We start from the raw sequence: 26167 nt of genomic DNA, 5'->3' as shown, positions 1-26167 counted from the left end.
GCATTTGTCCCCCGCAAGTAGAGAAATTACGTCATATGCGTCATATTTTACCCCTTTAGCGACAACCCCCCCCCCCCCCCCCCCCCCCGAAATGAGACTGGTGCCCAATTTAAAATTCATGTTGGACTGTTGACATTAAAGCACCAGTGACAAAGACCGAAATGTAAGTCCCTTTTCTGTTGTTTATAAATTAATAAAATATCAGGATCTATTTGTTATATAAAACAAATAATGTTTTTCATTCTTTCAATGGAACGGATATTTAATTCAGTGAAAGCTGAAACATTCCATCTTTCACCATGTGAAATATACTTACCATTGCACTCATAAACACACACACACACACACACACACACACACACACACACACACACACACACACACACACACACACACACACACACACACACACACACACACACAGTGTCGGTGTGTGTGTGAATACAGTGTGTGTGAATACAATAACGTGCAGCAAATTATCTAATATGTGTAGTTATTGTTGACAGAAATATATATGTGTTGCCCTTTTTGAGAGTTTTTTTTCGTGTTTAGCTGCTGCTTTGCACCTCCTGACTGTGTAACGGGACCGGAAACGAGAGAGAGAGAGAGAGAGAGACGGGGGGGTTGACACATCAAGCTTCTCAGTTCCTTATTTTCTTCTCTGACGCGCCTCTTTGGAAATGCAGCAGTTTTTGTGTTTCACAGCAGAAATCAAGACTTTGTGTCGAGGATAAGAGTGCCGCCGACTGGTTTTAAAACTGAAATAACGAGGTTTGTCCTTTATCATGGAAGATGTGAGTATAGTCCCTAGCTGCTCCGCTACTTCACTCTACTTCATAACACTGTAGTGTCTGTACTTTATAAGACCGTAGTGTCTGTACTTTATAAGACTGTAGTGTCTGTACTTTATAAGACTGTAGTGTGTCTGTACTTTATAAGACTGTAGTGTCTGTACTTTATAAGACTGTAGTGTCTGTACTTTATAAGACCGTAGTGTGTCTGTACTTCATAACACTGTAGTGTCTGTACTTTATAAGACTGTAGTGTGTCTGTACTTTATAAGACTGTAGTGTCTGTACTTTATAAGACCGTAGTGTGTCTGTACTTCATAACACTGTAGTGTCTGTACTTTATAAGACTGTAGTGTGTCTGTACTTTATAAGACTGTAGTGTGTCTGTACTTCATAACACTGTAGTGTGTCTGTACTTCATAACACTGTAGTGTCTACATCTTCCTGTACTTCATAACACTGTTGTGTCTACTTCTGCCTGTACTTCATAACACTGTAGTGTGTCTGTACTTTATTAGACTAGTGTGTCTGTACTTTATAAGACTGTAGTGTGTCTGTACTTCATAACACTGTAGTGTCTGTACTTTATAAGACTGTAGTGTGTCTGTACTTCATAACACTGTAGTGTCTACATCTTCCTGTACTTCATAACACTGTCGTGTCTACTTCTGCCTGTACTTCATAACACTGTAGTGTGTCTGTACTTTATTAGACTGTAGTGTGTCTGTACTTTATAAGACTGTAGTGTGTCTGTACTTCATAACACTGTAGTGTCTGTACTTTATAAGACTGTAGTGTGTCTGTACTTCATAACACTGTAGTGTCTACATCTTCCTGTACTTCATAACACTGTCGTGTCTACTTCTGCCTGTACTTCATAACACTGTAGTGTGTCTGTACTTTATTAGACTGTAGTGTGTCTGTACTTTATAAGACTGTAGTGTGTCTGTACTTCATAACACTGTAGTGTCTGTACTTTATAAGACTGTAGTGTGTCTGTACTTCATAACACTGTAGTGTCTGTACTTTATAAGACTGTAGTGTGTCTGTACTTCATAACACTGTAGTGTCTACATCTTCCTGTACTTCATAACACTGTAGTGTCTACATCTTCCTGTACTTCATAACACTGTAGTGTCTGTACTTTATAAGACTGTAGTGTGTCTGTACTTCATAACACTGTCATGTCTACTTCTACCTGTACTTCATAACACTGTAGTGTGTCTGTACTTTATTAGACTGTAGTGCCACATCTGCCTGTACTTCATAACACTGTACTTTGTCTGTACTTCATAACACTGTCGTGTCTACTTCTGCCTGTACTTCATAACACTGTAGTGTGTCTGTACTTTATTAGACTGTAGTGTGTCTGTACTTTATAAGACTGTAGTGTGTCTGTACTTCATAACACTGTAGTGTCTGTACTTTATAAGACTGTAGTGTGTCTGTACTTCATAACACTGTAGTGTCTGTACTTTATAAGACTGTAGTGTGTCTGTACTTCGTAACACTGTAGTGTCTACATCTTCCTGTACTTCATAACACTGTAGTGTCTGTACTTTATAAGACTGTAGTGTGTCTGTACTTCATAACACTGTCATGTCTACTTCTACCTGTACTTCATAACACTGTAGTGTGTCTGTACTTTATAAGACTGTAGTGCTACATCTGCCTGTACTTCATAACACTGTACTTTGTCTGTACTTCATAACACTGTCGTGTCTACTTCTGCCTGTACTTCATAACACTGTAGTGTGCCTGTACTTCATACCACTGTAGTGTGTCTGTACTTCATAACACTGTAGTGTCTACATCTTCCTGTACTTCATAACACTGTCGTGTCTACTTCTGCCTGTACTTCATAACACTGTAGTGTGTCTGTACTTCATAACACTGTAGTGTCTGTACTTTATAAGACTGTAGTGTGTCTGTACTTCATAACACTGTAGTGTCTGTACTTTATAAGACTGTAGTGTGTCTGTACTTCATAAAACTGTAGTGTGTCTGTACTTCATAACACTGTAGTGTCTGTACTTTATAAGACTGTAGTGTGTCTGTACTTCATAAGACTGTAGTGCGTCTGTACTTCATAACACTGTAGTGTCTACATCTTCCTGTACTTCATAACACTAGTATTTTGTTCTGCCTCTATTTCATAACACTGTAGTGTCTGTACTTTATAAGACTGTAGTGTGTCTGTACTTCATAACACTGTAGTGTCTGTACTTTATAAGACTGTAGTGTGTCTGTACTTCATAACACTGTAGTGTCTACATCTTCCTGTACTTCATAACACTGTAGTGTCTGTACTTTATAAGACTGTAGTGTGTCTGTACTTCATAACACTGTCGTGTCTACTTCTACCTGTACTTCATAACACTGTAGTGTGTCTGTACTTTATTAGACTGTAGTGCTACATCTGCCTGTACTTCATAACACTGTACTTTGTCTGTACTTCATAACACTGTCGTGTCTACTTCTGCCTGTACTTCATAACACTGTAGTGTGTCTGTACTTCATAACACTGTAGTGTCTACATCTTCCTGTACTTCATAACACTGTCGTGTCTACTTCTGCCTGTACTTCATAACACTGTAGTGTGTCTGTACTTCATAACACTGTAGTGTCTGTACTTTATAAGACTGTAGTGTGTCTGTACTTCATAACACTGTAGTGTCTGTACATTATAAGACTGTAGTGTGTCTGTACTTCATAAAACTAGTGTGTCTGTACTTCATAACACTGTAGTGTCTGTACTTTATAAGACTGTAGTGTGTCTGTACTTCATAAAACTGTAGTGTGTCTGTACTTCATAACACTGTAGTGTCTGTACTTTATAAGACTGTAGTGCGTCTGTACTTCATAACACTGTAGTGTCTACATCTTCCTGTACTTCATAACACTAGTATTTTGTTCTGCCTCTATTTCATAACACTGTCGTGTCTGCTTCTGCCTGTACTTCATAAACACTATAGAATCTGCTTCTGCCTGTACTTCATAACACTGTAGTGTGTCTGTACTTCATAACACTGTAGTGTCTACATCTTCCTGTACTTCATAACACTGTCGTGTCTACTTCTGCCTGTACTACATAACACTGTAGTGTGTCTGTACTTCATAACACTGTAGTGTCTACATCTTCCTGTACTTCATAACACTGTAGTATTTTCTTCTGCCTCTACTTCATAACACTGTCGTGTCTATTTCTACCTGTAGGCCACTTCATAACACTAGTGTCTGCTTCTGCCTGTATTTCATAACACTGTAGAATCTGCTTCTGCCTGTACTTCATAACACTGCAGTGTCTGTTTCTGCCTGTACTTTGTAACACTAGTGTCTGCCTCTACCTGTTGTTCATTGAGGCTTGTCAGGTTTCAAATCCCGCAAAATCTCAGAGAGGTCGCTGTGCTGCGAGATACGCTCTGATCACGCTTCACTTTAACCGCTGCACACGGACAACACAATTAACATCGCAACATAAAACTATTTTTATATTGTGCCTAAAACTCTTGTGAATATATTCTCTGGGTTTATAGACATTGTTACTGCGTAAACATGCGAGAATCACAGGCTTTCTCTCCGTTATTTTCAATGAGAGCTGCTGTGAGCTACGCTCGCTTCTTGTTCATGTCGTTCTGGGGGAAAGTGAAGTTTGCTCTTTAACGTCTTGATTACTGTTCTTTACAACACTGTTTGTCCTCTTTGTTCCAGACTAATATATATAATATGTCTGAAATTCGGTTTGCGCTTATTAAATTCCACGCAGCAGAAACTGATTTTTTGTTATAATTGTTTTAGCAAGTTTTCAGGGTATCATGCAGCAGTCTCTTATTAACAAGATGAAAAGCATTTAAAAATGACATTTTTGTATAATATTCATTTACAATTGTCATCGTGTGGATTCTCTATGTTGTTTTGACTGCGGCGACTCTTTGGCACGCAAGGGATTATGGGATACGTGAAAACCCCGAATAACACTGTATAACACTGTCGTGTCTGCTTCTGCCTGTACTTCATAACACTATAGTATCTGTTTCTACTTGTACTTAATAACACTGTAGAATCTGCTTCTGCCTGTACTTTGTAACACTAGTATCTTCTTCTGCTTGTACTTCACAACACTGTAGAATCTAGGGCTGAAATGATTAGTCGAGTAACTCAAATAATTTGATAACAAAAAATGTTCGAAGCTTCGTTTAGCGTTGTAGTACATATGCCAGGCCTGTGTGTGGTGCTGTAACGTCCCCAGAAAAACAAACAGAAGAAGAGTAGAGCATCCATAAGCCGTGTAAGCACAAATCAAATTAGCACAATAGCTACAGCTTTCCAACGTGACACAAAGAGTGAAATAAAGCCTTATAGGGGAAAAACGGTCCACGCTGATCATCTGAAATAGGTTACTGTGCATTTAAAGTGAAGCAGTGTGTTTGTCTGCTTAAAAAAAAACTGTTTCTTCCCCTGCCTGCTCTCCGCTCTTCGTGGGGGTGGCTGTTTGCGCGGTGGCCGGTGGCTGCCTCTCTCAGCCCGGTGTGAGCGGCTCAGCACTGCCCTCAGAGCTCCATCCTCGGGCATACTGACAGTCTCTGGAAGAAGTCCACTCTTCTTTCTGTGTTTTGCTCACTTACACTGAGTGTTTCGCTTTTTAATGTTCGCTTTTTGGGCAACACACAATGCTTCACAAACATGGTAACTCAAATAAAATAATAATAAAAAAAAACTGACTGTGAGGCTTGCATGTTCAACCTCCAGCTGAAATGCATCTGCTGAATCGCAGAGAAAGGGATAAAAAAATCACGTAGGGACCCAGTTCACCAACCTTTAAAAAAAAAAAAAACTTAAAATGGTTAAATTTTACAAGCTGGGGAAAACAAAAACAGCAAGCCACATCCCATTGCCATTTCAGTAAAAATGTCAAGTCTTTGGCCCGACTTTGGCTGAGCTCCTGACACCAGGAAAGATCCAAAACTTGTAAAGATGTGAAAAAATAATTACCCAGAAAAACAGAAAGGGATACATGAAATTTGACAACCTCCGTGATGGCTCAGTGACATTGTGCCATTGCTTAGGGAGAACCCTGGACTGTTGATGTTGTTAACACAAAAGTACTTTTTATCCGATTACTCGATTAATCGCCAGAATAATCGATAGAATACTCGATTACTAAAATAATCAATAGCTGCAGCCCTAGTAGAATCTGCTTCTGCCTGTACTTCATAAAACTGTAGTGTCTACTTCTGCCCATACTTCATAACACTAGTGTCTGCTTCTGCCTGTTTGTCATAACACCGTAGTGTCTTCTTCTGCCTGTACTTCATAAAACTAGTTTCTCCGTCTGCCTGTTTGTCATAACACTGCAGTGTCTGCTTCTTTCTGTACTTCATAAAACTGTAGTGTCTACTTCTGCCTGTATGTTGTAACAGTGTAGTTTCTTCTTCTGCCTGTACTTTATAACACTGTAGTATCTTCTTCTGCTTGTACGTCACAACACTGTAGTGTCTGCTTCTGCCCGTACTTCACAACACTGCAGTATCTGCTTTCCTGTGTAATTTATAAGACTGTAGTGTGTGATTCTGTGTGCATTTCATAAGGCTAAAGTTGTTGTCGTGGGAATACTACTGTTACTGTAAACCGGGGACTCTCAGGCTTGTGTCTGGGTATCTCTGGTTGTGGGCCTCTGGCCCCCTAGTCCACCTGACATGGCAGTGACTCATGATGTGGCTGTGGACTCTTCTTGGTGTGTCATTTGTTAGGCCTGCTGTTGTCTAGGACCTCTGGGGGATGCGAGGGATTGACCTAGAGGAGTTGGGGTGATAGTGGGCATGGTATGCTTCTGCCTTCTTCTTGCTCCCCCTGGTCCATCTGACATGTCAGTGGCTCATGGTGTGGGTGTGGACACCACATAGGGTGTCATTTGCTAGGTCTGCTGTTGTGTTGGGGCCTCTGGGGAGCAGACGTTATTGACCTGGTGTGCCCGCTTCTGGGTGGTATGGGTCACCTCCCATGCAGTTGGACTTGGTGCTTGCCCAGCACCATTGGCTGGCCATTGGCTCCAATACGTAGACCTTGATCCTGAGAGGTACCACCAGTGCCTGGGGGTGCTCCTGGCTTGTGTCCTAGTGGGCAATCTTTGTCCTCTCCTTGCAAGGTTTATGTTCCTGTCTGGTGTTTGAATTAGGGACCTGTGTCCTATCTCATGGTTTGCCTGCACCTGCAGGTGGAGATGGATTTGGTGTGTGGTTGCTGTGGTTGTGACTTGGTTCTTTATAGTGCACGGCACTTATCTCTATACGTGTCCTCTTCTGCAGGGCTGGGGCGCTCTGTGTTTGCCATGATTTGTGTTTCGGGGCTACGTAGCACTCATGTGATCTTCGCTGTCATTCATGTTATCACAGTGTTCATTACATCCATGACATTCTAAAAATAGATCCATGACCCGTTTTAACCCTGAATCTGGTTCAGTCTACATGTCAATATGTTTTTCCACCTTTGGCGACAAACAGTATAACAGTAACTAAGGAAAGTAACTAAGGACTGCTTCTTGGACTGCCAGTTTCAGAATGACTAATACAAGTTTCATGTTTAATAATGTTGTCATGGCCTGGAGATACAGTTCTACGTCACACCTCCTACAGAGTTTAGATGGTGATCAAGTAATAATATGTATATTACAACGGTGAGTTCAGTTCAGCTCTGACACGTAGGGCTGTCACAGTTATTACAATATTCGTCAATCGCGATTATTTTTCATATTCGCGATTATTTTTCATATTCATGATTACCGTGAATTATTTATTTTATCCACAAAGCATAAAACAACTCAGAATCTGACGTCATTGTGCTGCAGCTTCGCTCTCGTCTTAAGGCGGGACAATAACATGGAGGCTGAAGAGCGATCCGTCCTGCCGATTGGATAAGACGACCGATTAAAACAGTGGCCATCTTCTTCAAAAGCCGTCTAAAATGCGGAGCTGTCGGTGTGTGTGTGTGCGTGTGCACGCGCGCGCGCAGAGTCAGCAGGCTGCAGACTGGGAGGGAGGGGGTGGGTGAGGGAGATTCCTGAATGCAGGCGCGACACGTTACAGTCTGAGAACCATCAGTGCGCATCGAGCGCAGAACAGAGAGAGGATTTTAACCCTAGTGAACAAGTTAAAAAAAAAAACAATGTGAAGCTGCTTTTACTTCTCTCTGAACTTTCTCTAAAGGTGTGATTCTGCCGTTAACATCCTGTTCACACCATGTGCGCGTCGTATGCTGAATTTCATGAGATGAAATAAACGGTCAAATAGCTTTAAAAACATATTGAAAAAATTAGAATATATGAATGAACTGAGCCACAAAAAAACAAAAAAACCCTGACGTGGAGAAGCTGTGGTGATGTTCAGACGCACAGATCACAAAAAGCAGGTGAGAACTCTGAACTTTAACAGCTGTTATTTTCCAAAGGTATTTATTTGTTCAATCTGGAGCTTAATGCAGTGTTTAAGCACAAAACGTGACTGATGAGGAGAAACAATTTCAGAAATACAACAGAAACAACCACAAATCAGAAAAAGTTGGGACTGCATGTAAAATGAAGATAAAAATAAAAATGTTGCACCATTCCCAGTTTCTCCACTCACAGAAGCCAAACGTTCTTCCAGAGTTGTGTAATTATACTACAATAGTAGAATATAAAGAAGGGGAAAAAAGAAAAAAAAATAGACAATATATTCGTCAATCGCAATTATTTGTCTGACAATTAATCGTCTCCAGAAATTCCTAATCGTGACAGCCCTACTCATTACTGGCATTACAGGCTTTGCTGTGACTGATTTATGTCAGAGCTCAATCAACCGCGATCAGATCTTTCAGATGCTGTTTTGATGCCGTCAGAATATGTAGACTGCGATCAGATGATGCAAAAACTGCACATAGACCGTCGTCAGATGTGTGTTCCATTTCGATTTCACCAAGAGTGTTCTGAACATGTGCAACACACTCGGGAGAGCAAATGGGACCAAATATGTAGACTGCTCAGAGACTGCTGTCCGTTGGTCTTCAAACTGCACCTCAATACTTCCTGATTGTGGCCGGATATGTCATTCTGACACAATTTGGCCTCAATCGGTGTATGTGTGATGGGGGTATTAGAATCAACAGATTCACCTTCATTGTCAAAATTCATTTTGTTTTCACATGGGGTTGATCTTGGTTTGCAGTCAGCCTTGCCAAATCTCTCCAAGATTTTCATGATATATTTTTTCTGGTTCATTTTTACTTCACCCTCATTTTGTGTGAAATCCATACCTAGGAAATGTTTAAGGTTTCCAGTATCTTTATTTTTAAATATAACTGCCAACATTTCCTTCACACCTTTGTATTTGATCATCACTTGCTGCAATAATATCAATCCAAACAATCAAAATGACCCTCTCATTTTCAGTTTGTTTAGTGTAAGTATAGCAGTCAGATGAGTTCTGCATAAAACCATTTTCAATTTGAAAATCATGCAGCATCTTATTCCAATTTCATCCCGACTGTCTCGAACCATAAAGTGACTTGTTAAATTTACAGACTAACTTCTCTCCTGTCTTTGATTCCATCTCAAAGCCTTCAGGTTGTTCCATAAATACCTCACAATCAAGAGGAGCGTCCAGATACGGCGTTTTCACATCTGTTTGATGTATTTTTAAATCATATTGAGGTGCAACCTGCATCAAAATTGATGCAGGTTGCACCTCAACCTAATAATTGATAACTTATTAGAATGTATAACTATTGAAATATGTGAAGAAAAAAGCAAAAATGTATTAGTCAGCTGTATATATAGAGCACCAGGATCTAGTATTGAAACATTCACTGACTGTATGGGAAAAATGTTCTCAAAAACTAATCAAAAAACTGTGTTCATTTGTGGTGACTTAAATATTGATCTGCTCAATCCAAATAAGCATAAAATAACAGATGAATTTATCAATATAATGTACAGTGTTGGGAAAGTGTCGGTACACGGACCCACAACAGGGGGCGCAAAGGAACGGACAATGGAGTAGGTCAAATAACAACACTTTACTGTTGTGAATGTGCACAACAAATACAACAGATTACAACAATAGATCAGAATCAATCCACAAAGGTGTCGTGTGGGCAGGCTCGAAGATAGGAGACACCTGTCCAAAGCAGAACCGGAACCACACGATTTCCTCCGCCACCAGACCCCGGGAATACTGGAGCCGCCAAGTCCCGAACTCCCAGGTGGCCACTGCCTCCGCGTGTCGGACCTGGTACTGCTGGCGAGGAACAAAAACACAATTAAAGGTGGGCGCGTTTGCACCCAGTAATCCCCACGGCAGGAAAGCTACCTCCACCTCTCGTTGGAAAAAAGGTCTGTTATCACTCACAAAAGTCACAAAAGGTTACTGTCAAACAGTCAGCTGAGAATATTACCTTCCAGGTAGAACGATATCTCGGCAAAGAGGTGGAGACGTCATCCTGCTGATGTACCCCTGCTGATTGGTAACAGCTGTTGCAGGTGATGCGACAGCTGTCACCCTAGCTGCTCCTGTGAGGCGGCTGCACCCTCTGGTGCCTGGAGCCCGCACTCCAGGCAGGGCGCCCTCTGGTGGTGGGCCAGCAGTACCTCCTCTTCTGGCGGCCCACACAACAGTACAGTATGAGTTTATATCCAAAAATCACCAGGCCAAGCAGAATTACATCCCATAGTGCTACCTTAATTGATAATATATTCAGCAATGATATTGAGAATAACACTGTGAGTGGATTATTAATCAATGACATTAGTGATCATCTACCAGTTTTCATCGTTTATAATAGAAACCATTGGCGGAATCAGCCAGAGGAGAAAATAAAATACAGGCGAGTGCGGACAGAGGAAAACATGAACACACTAAAGAAGGATTTACAGGAGCAAAACTGGGAAAAGATATACAGTGAAAGTGATGTTGATAGTGCATATGAAACTTTTTTACAAATATTTACATCATTATATGATAAAAATTGTCCAATTAAACAAGACTACAGAAAACAAAAAATCCAAGATCAACCATGGATGACTAAAGGGTTACGAAATGCATGTAATAAGAAAAATACACTGTATAGAGAATTCATAAAACTAAAGACTAAAGAGGCAGAAAATAGATATAAGAAATACAAAAATAGATTAACTAATATTATACGGGTATGTAGGAAGGAATATTATAGTAACATATTATATAATAACAAAAACAATATTAAAGGAATATGGGATATATTAAATAGCATTATCAAAAATGGTAATAAAAAACAGAGTTACCCTCAGTATTTCATTGATAATAATGTCAAGAAGGAAAATAAGGATGAGGTAGTCAACGGTTTTAATAATTTTTTTGTAAATATTGGACCAAGCTTGGTTCATTTTCAAACAGTACAAATCATGTATAAAGCAATAAACAATTTACTTCCAGCAAATATTAAAAATATGTTTTTTAACAGATCAGGGGATTGCAGTCTGAGGGGGAAATTTAATTTTAAGCATCAGTGGGCACGAACAACATTAAAAGGTTTCTGTATTTCTGTCTGTGGGGTGAGGATGTGGAACAGATTGGGAGTGGGGCTCAAGCAATGTCCAAGCATGAACCAGTTCAAACAGCGGTACAAAAATATGTTTTTTTCTAGGTATAGGGAGGAGGAAGGGTAATGAGGGTTAGGGTGTTTTTGTTTTTTGCTTCGGCTTGTAAATATATAGTATTTTGTATGTAAGTAGGTATGTGTAGGTGTATATTTATGTTTGTGTATATATGTGTGTATATGTGTATATATATGTGTATGTATGTTGATGGATATATATATATTGATATATATATTGATATATATATATATATATTGATATATATATTGATATATATATATATATATTGATATATATATATATATATATATATATATATATATATATATATATATATATATATTGATATCGGTTTAGGTGTGTAGGAATCTATGTGTATATGTGGCAAAGGGTATTACTGGTTGTGGGGAAGAAGGGGTAGGGATAAATAAGCTGATGCTTCACCCTACCCCTTTTCGGACATGTTGGGTACACAGTAGGAACTTTTTTGTTGTTGTCTTTACTGATCTATCTTGTAATTGTTGTTGTATCAAATGTTCGAAATAAATAGTTTTCATTCATTCATTCAAAATATGTGCAGATGTCATATCAGTGGTCAGAGAAAAAGTCATTACAGTCAATGCCAGCAACTTGACTATAGTCTTTTCCTACATATCTGGGTTTGTAAATTGTTTGTCAACTGGATTTTCTTTGACAATATATACCCATCTACCCTAGTGTGCCTTAATTAAGAGAGTGGCGACATGACGAGTCCAAAAAAAAAAAACGGTCACGTTCCAAAATAGCGTTCACTGTTAATCTGTCAGCATGGAAATCCAGCTATTTTATTTATTTATTCCCTGAAAATGGCGGGTTGCTGTGCATTTGGAGGCACAAATACATACAACAAGGGCTTCAAGATTTACAGATTCCCTTCCGATCCGAACAGAAGAAAAATTTGGGAAAATAAAGTCAGCAGTGTGGGATGGAAGAGACTTCATCATCAAAGTTTTGAGTGGTAAATTTATTGTTTAGTCCCATGTACAGCAAAACTCACCTAAACCATCATCGTATAAAGCAGATATAAAGCAAGTTCCAATGTTTTTGTCTTGTTTTCCATGTAATAAACACCATGTATAACGGATTTTGTATAACGGATTTTTCACTCACATCGGATAAAATCTCCTATCCGATCACAATGTATTTCCATTAAAAACCCCGCGCAGTGTGGATGTGCACAATAACAGAGGTACAAATTAAAGTTCACTGCTGACACTCACTGATTTGAGGAAACTGGGACCGGAGTCATTTCTGTGATTAAAAGTCTGACAGTTTCTTTTTTTTCACACCGTGTTCAGACTCGGACACGCAGCCTGACTTGCACCTGTTAAATCAGACAAAATGGCTGTGATTTGACACTTTTCTGCTTTCACTGCTTTGTCTGCCATCATATTATAATAGTTTTTGCAGTGCGCATGCTGATTAAAAATGTATCAGAAAAGTCTGCACATTTACAGCACAAAGTCAGTAAAAGAGGAAATTGTACAGTGTACATGTACAAGTTGGACATGAGTCCAACTTTTTCTTGTCATATTTAACAGAGCCAAAAGTTTTCATTTTTGAAAGATCAGGTTTCTTTCCAGTTAACATGTAATACCGAACATTGAGTACCATCACCGAACGAGTGCCGAAAAAAAAATCCATCTGGCCCATCCAAGTCATCTGCCATGAGAACCCTCAAGAACTAATGGCCGCTGGCATTTTGAATGTGGGCGCTATGCCATACCATCCATTTCATCCGCCATGAGGACCCTGTCATGGCTAGGTCACTTCCGGTTTGCTTCCGCGTCAGATCAGTTGCGGGTGTTGCTACGCATGCTGCTAAAACCTCACGGAGTACCCGGATGTGTGACCGACCGAAAACGTGTCTCGAATTTCAAAGGAAGTAGTGCGTAGTGTCCAAACAATTTAAATTTAAGGAAAAAAGAAGCTGGATTTTGATACCTTGTGGTGCTGTGACATCTTCTGTGTATTGTCTGTCGCATATCTCTCAGACTGTTTGTGTATTACTCATTTCTTTACTTTTCCATTTCTTCCCATGAACGCGTTAGAGATAGGCATCTGTTTAAGGTAGAGGGTGACTCATCTTGTTGACGATCTTTGTCGAAGCTGGCGTGTGAGAACATTCCGCTTTGTGATAATAAAGCAAGAAGCGCCTGTATTTCTGTGGGATGCATATCTCTCAGACTGTTTGTGTATTATTTATTTCTTTATTTTTTCCATCTCTCTCCATGAACGCATTCCAGGCATCTGTTTAAGGTAGAGAGTGACTCATGTTAGTCAACGAGCTTTGCTGAAACTGGCGCTGAGAGAGTTTTGCCTTGTGATAATAAAGCAATAATTGTCTCTGTGTGTGTCTGTGGCTCGCATATCTCTCAGACTGGTTGTGTATTATTTTTTTGTAATATTTGTTGTTTTGTTTTTTTTTCCCATCTCTCCCCCGTGAACGCCTCAGAGATAGGCATCTGTTTAAGGCAGAGGGTGACTCATCTTTGTTAACGATCTTTGTGAAGCTTGCAGGTGAGAACATTGTCATATGCCAATAATGATGATGACTTCAAAATATAAGTTTTGAAATCAATCCCCAAAATTTTTAGAATAAAGAATGCACATCATCGTGCCATGCGCAAGCCATAATCTAAAAGCTGAGGCTGATCTGACAAACCAGTCAGAGAGATATCTGGGCTACATACACACAGATGCATCTTGCTTCATAAATAGATAGATGATTGATTGATTGAAATTGGCCACTTAGCTTCACACTCATAGGGGAGGTGATAGTCTCGTGGTTAAGGCATTGGCCTTGAGACCAGAAGATCCTCGGTTCAAAATCATTCCTATTGCTCCCGGTGTGTAGTCGGGGTGAATGTGACGCATTATTTGAAAATGCTTTGAGCGTGTGATGCAGATGGAAAAGCGCAGTCCATTTCCATTTCACTCATATTTCTGTCATCTGCAACAACATCAAAATTGATAGAGAATCTGCACTATTTCTTAAATCACAGGCATAATATTCGCGTAAGTGTGAAAATAACATACAGAATTAAGATTTTATTCTAGGCCATGTTTCATCTCTGAATCAAATTTATTTGACTTTTGTTGCGATTACCGGTGTCACCACCCATTCCAATACAGAGGCTGAAGGGTTTTAATTCAAAAGTCTGAAGGACCTAAATGACATGGTGAGATGGTGAGGAGCTTCGAGGCATGTGACAGGCAAATAAAGAAAATTGCTTAAAATGGTGCAGGGTCAAGTGGGTGCTAAATGGGTTTCAGCCATGCTAATGCTCCCCAGACCTATTTCACTGAAAAAAAAGTTTGAGGGACCTAAATGACATGGTGAGGGGCTTCACTCATTAATGTCGGCGATATAAGCATATTATTTACTGTTGTTGTAAATTACATTGGCCATTCAATAAATCAATGGATCTCGAGAATACAAAAGTTTCTGTTCTTGATATTCTACTTAGCAATGATATTTTCATGAATACTTTTAATAAACCCACAAGTATGTACCATTAAAACCTACAATAGTTTATCGTTTATCATTAACACATTGTGCCAGTCTATTTAAAGTACCTTCATCTCAAGCAATTTTGAACTATGGTGTATCACGTACAGTCGACACAATATATTTACATCAACCTACATCGATGTTCGGTCCAAGGCTTTGCCTTAATTATGTTATGGAGTCTGGACCCATCTTTTTCGCTGCTGGTTCTTAAGAATGGGTATTGATAAACTTTTATCAATATCGATGCCATTATCAATTCCACTTATCGATCTGATTCTTTATCGATTCCCTTATCAATACCTTTTGTGAATTTTCTATGTACTAAAAGTAGGCTTTACAGGTTTTCTATGTCAACAACAACCCAGTCTCACGGCAAGTCGTGATTCAGCAGCAAGAAATATACATTAATCTATCGGTTTGTGATACTGTGATGAAAAGCACCTCATTTTTGTCACAGCAGCAACGGTGGTTATGGTTAGGGTGGGGGGAAGGAGTAGGGTTAGATTATGGTTAAGGTTAGGGTTGGGGGTAGGAGTAGGGTTAGTAATAGTGAGTTAAAAAAAAACCCTGTCACAAACATTTGACTCATTTCGTCATGGGAGCACGAAAAAAAAAACATGAGACTGGGCTGTCAACAACATTTTATTTAGTCTTAAATTAATATGAAATTGGTCACTGGATCCTTGATCTCTGGACATAAATAGAAATAAACAAAATCTGTGATTTTTGTCAAAAGCATTTCCTTTCAGACATTAATGGCATGAATGTCACTCCATACCTCTGAGCTGAGCTCAGCCGGCTACGCTGCAAATCAGCATCAATGTAATTCATGAAGAACGCAGGACGTCTCATTTTGGGAGTAAAAAAATAAATTTTCATACAATTCATGTTGTAAAAGAATATAATTAGAATGAATGTATAAATGTTGCAAAACATAATTCTGCTCTAACAATAATATTGAAAGATCTCTGAGGGCCCTTCCACCCCTGCACAGTTGTACAATGGTTTAGTCCCCCAAACACACACCCACCCACACACACACCCCCCCACCCATCCCAAACGGGATCTCACAGAAAGAGAAGGTGTTTAGTAGTGCTGAAACAACTAATCGATGTAATCGATTATTAAAATAGTTGTCAACTAATTTAGTCATCAGTTAGTTGTTAAATAACTTTGTTTTACCGCAAATGTTTCGTTTCTTCCATTTAAACCAACCGTTTCTGCAGCGCAGCTTTGCTTTGAAGCTTGAACCAATCGAAGCAGTGATTCACAGATCGAAGCAGTGATTCGATCTGGTGCTTTGTTGATTCAGTGTTTTATTTCGCTTAATCTTAATTTTTCCCCACTAAAACCCCAAGCATATGTCTGTGAGTAACATTTACCTCTTTATGTTAATCTGACCTGTTATGGTCTGCTGAAACAGTTGATAGATGTATTTTATAACTTAAAAACAGGACCGATGCTAACGCGTTAGCATGTCTATGGCGTTTTCAATGTTGAAGTTAGCATTAGCTGTTGCAGCTGTCAGCACATTTGTTTTCTGTATAATAATTCATGGCTGTGTTTGTTGTCGTAACAGGGTCAAGTGTATTACAAATTGTAGTATTTTCTTCTTTTATTTTTATTTATATCAATAATAATAATAATAGAAACAACAATAATAGTAATAATAACTAATAATGCCATAATACAGTTTTAGAGAAACAGACAAAAAGAATCTGATAAAACAAAACAGAAAAGATTAAACCAACTAACAATGAACATAAATAAATATAGAAATAAGTGTTTCCTGTGAACACCTACAGAGGTCTCTCACAGGTCGTTGATTGATTTCTTTTTCCCTGCTTCTGTATCTCTTTTCCATTAGCTCATGCTCTTTTCTTTTTTTATGACTTAACTTTTATTATTTTCTAATATTAATAATGAACAAACAACGCACCACAAATATCATATTCGGCCCTTGACAAGTAACTTCCAGTGATTTACAAAAACATTTAACACACCAACAAAATTTAGATAGAAATAATGCATAACTAAAATGGTCTATGAATATAATATACCAATATGCACATCTGTATAAATACAGTGGTAAACAGCAAAAAAAAAAAAAAAAAAAAAAAAAAGGGAAGGGGAAGGGGTACCAAACAAATCCAAACATACAGTTTCAACTATGCCAAGCCAATCTGAGCATACAATGTTAGCTGTGTAAACCTATTCAAATGCCTAGAGTATTTGAGCTGGAAAATGTCGTTAAATGAATATAGGCCAGATAGGGGCCCCATTTGCGATCATAATCATCTGGTCTGTTCAGTAGTCTGAAAGATAACCTCTCTAGAGAAGCTAGATGGCAGAGAGAAGTCTGCCAGTATGAGAAGGATGGGGCTAAAGGAGACTTCCACTCCTTTACTAATAATTTTCTCCCTAGCATAATCGCTGTTTGGGCCCACTGTGAGGGAAATGAAGGCAAAGCACTTATAATTGAGGGGTCCCCTAGAACATAAAGTCTATTATTAAAGGGAATGTCCTTGCCCAGGATCTTCTCCACTGCCCTATGAACTGCTGTCCAAAAGATCTGAACTTGTGGGCACTCCCACATCATATGTAGCAGTGTACCGTTATCCCCCTTGCACTTCCAACATTTATGATTATCTGCTAAGCCCACTTTGTATAACCTAAGAGGGGTCCAGTACATCCTATGTAATATTTTGAATTGGACTAAACGAGTCCTCAGCTCTCTTGATATTTTCTTCCCATTTCTAAGTATCCCCTCCCATTCAGCTTGTAAGAAAGTACAATTTAAGTCCTTCTCCCATGCCTGCTTAGTGGATGTCAAAGAGGTATCCGATTCCATTAGCAACATCTTGTAAAAATTGGAAGCTGCATGACCTTGCCTAATTATTTTCCTGAGGTCTTCTAAGAGGCTACAAATTGAGAAGGCTGACCCAGCAGACCCAAAAGTTTTTACTAATAGGTGTCGCATCTGCAAATATTTCCAGAAATCCTGTCTAGGCAAATTGAATTCCCCAACCAGGGTTTCAAATGGCTTCAATATGCCATTGTCATATAGATCTCCCAACACTGACACACCTTTCAAAAACCAAGACTTCCAAAAAAAGGGAGTTTTGTTGATACAAAGTTTTGGATTGTACCACAGACCTGAGGTTTGATTGAGGTGTACATTAAATTTAAAAATCTGAGATATACTTTTCCACACTCTTTGAAGGTGCGACATGACAGGGTGCAGCCTGTTTTGAGGGGCAAGACTAGTAGACAAGCAATAAAATGGAGTGAATGGAGCAGAGACCTCCTTTTCAAGAACAAGCCAAGGAGGTGCTTTCTCTGGAGGCATAAACCAATGAGATAAATGCCTGAGAGAGAAAGCATAATAATAATACAGTAAGTTCGGGATTCCCAGTCCTCCACTATCCACCGGTCTCTGTAGTTTTTTCAAGTTAAGCCTGGGCTTTTTATAATTCCATATAAATTCTTTACACAACCTGTCAAACTTTTTAAAATATGATGATTGAATATATACCGGTAAAGCCTGTAACAGATAGTTAAATTTGGGAGTACAAACCATTTTAATAATGTTCACTTTACCCCACATTGAAAGATACAATTGGTTCCAGCGTTCTGTGTCCACCTTCATACTGTCAAGTAGCGGATCAAAATTAATTTTTATAAGGTTAGATAATTGTGGGGGAAATGTAATACCTAGATATTTTAAACCTTTTTCGGGCCAAGAAAACGTACCAGGGGAAAAAAATGTTTTGGGGCAGTAAACAGTGAGTGGAAGGGCCTCTGACTTTGTCCAGTTGACCTTATACCCTGAGATATCTGAGAATGTATTGATTAGAGAGAACAGCGCAGAAAGGGAATTTTGAGGATCAGATACAAATAAAAGGATATCGTCTGCATATAGCATTAGCTTATGACAGCTTTGGCCAATAGAAATACCCGGAATTTTAGCTTCTCCTCGTATAGCTACCACCAGCGGTTCCAGGGCTATTGCAAAAAGAAGGGGAGACAGGGGGTCCCCCTGTCTTGTGCCCCTTCCTAATTTAAACGATGGACCAAGTATGCCATTTGTGAGGACCGATGCTGTTGGACATATATAAATAAGCCGTATCCAATTAATAAACTTGCTACTAAAACCAAAATATTTGAGCTTTAAAAACAAGTACTGCCATTCGACTCTATCGAATGCTTTTTCAGCATCCAATGAAATGGCTGCAATAGGGTCCTGACGATCTTGAACTGCCCACATAATGTGCAGCAGCCTTCTAACATTATCAACTGAGCATCGGGAGTGTATAAAACCCACCTGATCAGGATGGATCAGGTGAGTCATGACATGATCTAATCGATTGGCCAAGATTTTAGATAGTATTTTGCTGTCGTAAGAGGTCAAACTAATAGGTCGATAATTGCGGCAATCTTTGTCCTTTTTTAAAATGAGAGTTATAATAGCTTCAGATAGCGATGGTGGGAGCATTTGTTTTTGGAATGATTCATTATAAACCTCTAGAAGCATTGGAGCCAATTCTTCCGGGAAAGATTTATAAAATTCGGCCGTAAACCCATCTCGGCCCGGCGCTTTACTGGAAGGGAGGTGTTTAATTACTGCAATTATTTCTGCTACTGTAATTGGTGCTTCTAGAACCTCAGTTTGGTCCTGGGTTACTTGGGGAAGGTTTAAGCTCTGCAAAAACCTGCTAATATCTTCCTCTGAAGCCTGTGACTCCGAACTATAGAGCTGAGTATAAAAGTCTGTAAAAGTAGCATTAATTTTTTGAGGTTCTGTATGGAGTAGCCCATTTGTGTCCTTAATAGCAGAGATAGCACTCATGGCCTCTCTTTGCTTGATATATCTCGCCAGTAACCTTCCTGCCTTGTCCCCCTCCTCAAAATATTTCTGTCTTGCCCGAAAAAGACTAAATTCAGCCTTCTGTGACATTATTGTATTATATTCATATTTTAGTTTAGTTAGTTTGACCAGGTTGATAGATGAGGAGTCATTTTTAAAAATTTGCTCAGTAATCTCGATTTTTTCCTCCAAATTGGCAAGCTGTTTCATATTTTCTTTCTTTCTGAAAGAAGCCTGTTGAATAATATTGCCCCTCAAAAAGGCCTTCAGTGCCTCCCAAGCCACTCCCGCTGAAGGGGCAGAAGGAATATTTGTCTCCTTGTACAAATTAATTTCTGATTTAAGAAAATTTATAAAAGCGTCCTCCATTAACAGACTAGAATTTAATCTCCACCTGGGGGTTCTAGTAATAGCATTAAACGCGATCAAGGAGAGATAAACTGGACTATGATCTGATAATATTATATTACCAATACTGCTATTAACAACAGCTGGCATTAAAGATTGGGATATTAAAAAGAAATCTATTCGCGAAAAGGAAACATGAGGGGAGGAATAAAAGGTATAGTCCCTACCCATTGGATTTTGTAACCGCCACACATCTACTAGGGCGCAGGCATCAGACATTGCTTTGAGTGATTGATTTCTTCTTGTTGTGCGAGTAAGACATTTGCTTCGGTCTAATGTTCCATCCATCACCTCGTTATAATCCCCTGCCAACAAAACAGGATAGTCCCCCAGATCTGAAATCTTTTTTTCCAGCTGGCCAAAAAAAGACGGGTCATCAGTGTTGGGAGCATAAATATTAGCTAAGATAATATTTGTGCCTTGAATTTCACACAGCATAATTAACATCCTGCCCGCCTCATCTACACTCTGTTTCAGGCATTTAAATTGTAAATTCCTATTAATTAATGTTGCTACACCTCTACTTTTGCTGGTTCCGCTACTTGAGCCAACAAAACCCACCCATCCAAAACGGAGCCTCTGAGATTCTTGTCGAGATAAATGTGTCTCCTGGATAAAGACAATATTGCACTTTTTAGATTTAATAAAAGATAAAATTTTCCTTTTCTTTATGACATTATTGAGACCCCTAACATTCCAGCTCATTAAACTTAAATTATTAGGTGTCATTGATCAGATGGACAAGCAATAAGTGGTGCTGTGAATAAAACTGTATTGGTAGCAAATAAAAAATAAAGACAAAAATAAAACAAGACTTAAAAAAGAAAAACCCACCACAACAAAAAACAACCCCCCCTCTCCCTCCAGAACTTCCCTTATCAAAGTCCGCGAACATACACTTAACTAACGCTGCCCAAGGCATCCCAGCCCCTCCCCCCACATATGTGTGAGTTGGTAACAGGTTATTATTTAACAAAATAATATTATACATCCCAACCTATAGTAACTTTGGCTACAACAAAGAGCATTATATTTATCAGAATAACAATTGACAAACAACCCTCCCAAAAAAAAAAACATTTTCTCTCACCTCTAGAAGCCCTCATCCCGTCAAAATAACAAGCCTTAATGGCAGAAGTGCCCATCAAAAAGTCAGAGTCTACACAGTAGTGTGTCTTCACAGAATCTGTGTGTCACCGCGAGCTGGGAATACCTCAGTCAAGTGAATGGATAAACGACATGGCCTTCTTATGGTCTTCGAAACGCCTGGGTCCCTGCGCTGTCTTCACAACGAGCATAGCTGGGTAGATCAATGCAAAACGAATGTTCTTGTCGTGCAGGAGCTTCTTGCAGTCCTTGAACTTCGCCCGTTTTTCGTTCAGCATCTTGGAATAATCTGGGAAGACCATAATGCGTTGTCCTCCCCAAGTTACCCTCCCCTTCTTTCGTGCAGCTTCAACGACGCGTTCCCGATCCTGAAGTCTCAGAAATCTGGCTATTATCGCTCTGGAGCGAGTGGGCTGCTCACCATTCTGGCTTCTGGGCATAGCTCCAAGTCTGTATGCTCTTTCCACTTCCAAACCCTTGACAAAGCTGATATCAAATAGCGACGGAATAATCCCCTCCAGGAAAGAGACCGCGTCGTTGTTCTCACAGGACTCCGGGAAGCCAGCGAAACGTAAATTACATCTGCGTTCGCGATTTTCGACCTCATCCAGCTTCTCCCTGAGTACCTCGACCTCCCTGCTGGTAGCCGGGGGATTAGTCTCCAGCCTCTCCTGTGCGTCCTCCAGAAATCCCAGGCGACTCTCCATGTTGCTAATACGGTTACCAATGTCAGTGAGCTTACTCTCTGTAGCACTTGTTGTAACACGAATCTCCTCAAGTTTCTTATCATGACTGTCCGACTTCTCCAGTATGAGTGCAGCGAGTTTAGCGAGCTCCCATGCTACCTCACCAGGGACGCCGGGAGACTCCAGCGCGTATACCTCCTCCACCACAGAGCTTGGTGGAGAAAGGAGAGGCCTTTGATTAGCCTTAGCATTAGCTTGACTCGCGCCGGCAAACTTGGAGCTTTTACCGCTCCCGATTCCCGCAGTCATAGTCGGTTTAGTTGCACTTCTCGTATTGTTTGGCATGTTAGCAACAAAATGAGAGTATTACTGCATAGTTATGATCGCTCCTTGTTGAGCTAAAATATAAAATAAGGTGCGGAGGGGACGCCGGTCGTTCTCAAGCAGCCATATTTGCCAAGCGCGTCACGTGACCCCCAGCTCATGCTCTTTTCTGAGGTATTCTTCACTTCTCTGTGGATCTACGTTTCTTCTTGCCCCATCTTCTCTTTGCATCTCTGCATTTGATTTAATCATCTGTTGGGTCCTCTGAAAAACAATTAACATGAAATAATATTTAGAGAAAAGGGTCTGGCTGGCTTAAAAACAGTGCCACATTCAACCCCATAACAGTGTTTTTTGTCACGGGGTTGAATGTTACAGGGTTGATGATTTTAGCCAAAAGTAGCCACAAGACCTTAGCTAAGGCAGCAGCATATGGCCTGAGGAAAAAAGAAATGAATATATTTTTCCAAAACAATTATTTGCTTTTTCCAAAAACAATAGTCAATATAATTTATGTGTGTAACAGTGTTGAAAGATTGGCCTTGACAATGTTAATCTGACGATAAAAACAGTGAAATATAGGTTGAAAAATAGTATGTGAATACTTGCCTCTCTTCGCAGTTTGAGCGGGAAAAGATTTGTGATGTCACTGTCTGGATGCTGTGGAAGTTAGACTGAACCATTATTTTTAAAAAGGGGATTGGTGTGCTATTACAGGGTTGAACAAAACTGGGGGACATAATTAAACAGCACTATATTATAAATAATTAGTGTATTTTTCTCATATTTTTTCTGTTTATATTAAAGCACACACTAGCTATTGTAATAGTGGAAAATACTTGCAGTTACTGGCTATTTTTATTTGTTTCATATTCAGTGACAAAGTAACTTTGGTCAGTGGGGACATGCTCATTAGGCTGACCTCTATACCCCAGGAACTCATAAAATTTTTCAAAACATAAATTTTATAATTCATTTGTGTGTTATAATGCAAAGACATGAGGGCATTCCTTTTTCTTGAATTAAAATGCATTTTGTGGTTTACTTTATATAAAAATCTTTGAGATAAACCTGTGAGACACAAAGTACACCAAATTCAGAGAATCATCCATTTGTATGTGTGTACTTTCTAAGGCTGTAGTATTTGTATACTTAAAGGACGTTTGGGTGGAAGTGTTTCATTTTACCCACATTATTCCTGGGGGCACGGCTGTAGAAACAATTATGGGTATACAACTTTCTGTGAGACACCAGAAGTAGCAGTGAGTCATTGTTTGTTAGTACAGAGATAACAAAATGTTCAACGATGCAGTATTTTAATCTTAATCTAAATTTACAGTTTTTGCCAACTGCTTACACCCAAAATGTGAATGCTTAGAGTCTAAGGACTCACTCAGGACTGTACCACAGAGAATTTCAGGCTTTCCTATCTGATGTGGATGCTGAATACGGGGATATACTCTACCACTCTGATGTGTGCTGGCTCAGCCACGGCTCTATGCTGCAGCGGTTTTGTTCGCTGAGATCAGAAATCGACCAGTTTTTAAAAGAGAAGGGCCGACCTCTTCATGAACTAAGTGACCCTCTGTGGCTGGCAGACCTGGCATTTTTAGCTGATCTTACGCATCATCTGAATACACTGAACAAGAACCTACATGGCAAAGAACAGCTGGTGCCACACCTGTATGCGCACATGAAAGCCTTCTGCCTAAAGCTCCGCCTGTTTGAGACACAACTACGAGGCTTTAATGCTGCACACTTCTCTGCGCTGTCTGAAATCAAGTCTGCTTTTCCAAAGGCCGACCTTTCTGCTAAAAAGGAGAAATATGTGTCTGTGATTGCATCTCTCATGACAGAATTCAACCAGCATTTCCAAGACTTTTCTGTCATTGAAAAACAAATCAAGCTGTTCTCGACCCCCTTCCTGGTGGATGCAGAAGAAGTGGAAGAGAGTCTGCAGTTAGAACTGATTGAAATGCAATGTGATGATTCTCTGAAGAGTCAACATCAGCTTCTCTCTCTCCCTGAATTCTATCAGCATTTGGATAATGCCAAGTTTCCTCTGATGAGACGCCACGCAAAAAGAATGATGAGCCTGTTCGGCTCAACATACATATGTGAACAAACATTTTCTCTGTTAAATCAGAACAAAAGCAGACTGAGAACCAGAATGACTGATAGCCATCTCTGTGAAGTCCTTCGTGTCTCAACCACCAAACTTTCTCCTGACATGTCAACCATCCTTCAATCCAAAGGACAGCATCACTGCTCCCACTGAGTGCAATGTTCTTCACATTATAGGTGAGTTAGAAATACACACAGTATTCATGTGTCAGTATGTCACCTCTAGTGTGTGGCCCAGCCCTTTGTTTATTTTTCTGTATTTGGCCCTCAGTAAAAAAAGTTTGGACACCCCTGGCTTAGACTAAAGCTTCAAATTCAGAACTTCTTGTAACAATAGCTAAAACACTATGTGGTGATACCTTAAACACATTTTCTGTTTTGCACTTTGCTTTCAATTCTTCAACACAGTTGTTGCAGAACATTACACACAGTTTTCTACATTAGACTCTGAACTCAAAGATAAAATACCTTGTTATCTTTGGGAAAACGCTTTTAATAAAAATGCAAAACACATCTGGCAATTGAAAATACTTATGCACACATCTGAAAACACTCACACAGAACACTTACCACCAATCATTCTGACATTTGGCACTACAAATAGAGCTCAGGTACAGTTTTTTAAATTGCTAAAACACAAAACACAATTTTCTAAACCAAATGACCAGTTCTCTAAACACATTTAATAAAACTAGCCCCCATCTGCCAAAACCATAAACACATTTCACATGAAGACACAATTCACAAAATGCAGTCCTCCTTTTCTCATAAATCTAAACACATTTTGCCTTGCTAAAACACAAGTTGCATAAAACTCTGCTCAGATTCTCAATTTAAAGGTCAAGTGATGCAAAATGCTTGCCACAGTCAGCAAAACCTGAACACAATGTACACACCTGGCTTCATTCATTACACATAACGACTCAGAATTGTAGACACTTGTTGAAAATGATGTGGCCACACCTATAGAAGCCAGTTCAGAGTGCACAGTTTTCTGAAGGTTCCAAACATATACAGTACCACAATGGACAGAGGCAGAATCAGAGGAAGAGGAGTTAGAGTCAGAGGAGGGAGAGGAGCAGGCCAAGGAGGGAGAGCAAGGCAAACTCGCACCATCATGCCTGCGACGTAGATGAGGTCCTGTGGCGTGACCCACCTTGATGACGTGATGCCGCACAATGATATGTGTGTGTGTGTATGTGTGTGTGTGTGTGTGTGGTATAGTTTAATAAATGAAAAAACCATAACACCCTGAACATTGTGTCGTCAATGAGTATTGTGTGCAATGGATCCTCTGTAGTGTTTGCATTGAGTTGTGATACAGTACAGTAGTGTACATACTGTATTCTCTGTAGATTTACATACTGTTCATATGAAACACACAAATCTATGAATGCTACATACTCTACAGTAATATATTTTGAGAACAGATACTGTTCAGATAAAGATACTATGCTTTGGCAGTTGTGAACAAATGTAAAAAGGACATTCTCACACACTGAACATTGTGTTTTCAGTTGTTTTGTTGTAGTGTGTAATGATGCATATAGTGTTTACATTTTTGCAGGCTTTGAGCAGCTGTTTTGGTGTGACAGTTTGTGTTTTTAAAAGAGAAGGTGTGGTTTTGTGTACGTAGCTTTAGAAAAGTGTGTTGTATTTAGCGTTTTGAGAAAATGGGGGAGAGTTTTGTGAAATGTGTTT

General features: G+C 39.5%; 1 protein-coding gene across 1 annotated transcript in view; it reads left to right on the top strand.

The window, feature by feature from the left end:
* The first annotated feature begins 616 nt into the window (after positions 1 to 616).
* plekho2 (pleckstrin homology domain containing, family O member 2) overlaps positions 617 to 26167 on the top strand; it is a 178971-nt gene continuing 153420 nt past the window's right edge. The window contains exon 1 of the mRNA XM_034184900.1: positions 617 to 794. Coding sequence (XP_034040791.1) covers positions 786 to 794 — 9 coding nt within the window. The 5' untranslated portion in view covers positions 617 to 785. The remainder of the gene's footprint in view (positions 795 to 26167) is intronic.

This window comes from Thalassophryne amazonica, chromosome 2 (genome assembly GCF_902500255.1).
Source record: "Thalassophryne amazonica chromosome 2, fThaAma1.1, whole genome shotgun sequence".
Taxonomy (NCBI): domain Eukaryota; kingdom Metazoa; phylum Chordata; class Actinopteri; order Batrachoidiformes; family Batrachoididae; genus Thalassophryne; species Thalassophryne amazonica.
The sequence above is the reverse complement of the archived record's forward strand: the minus strand, read 5'-3'. Positions and strand labels throughout refer to the sequence as shown.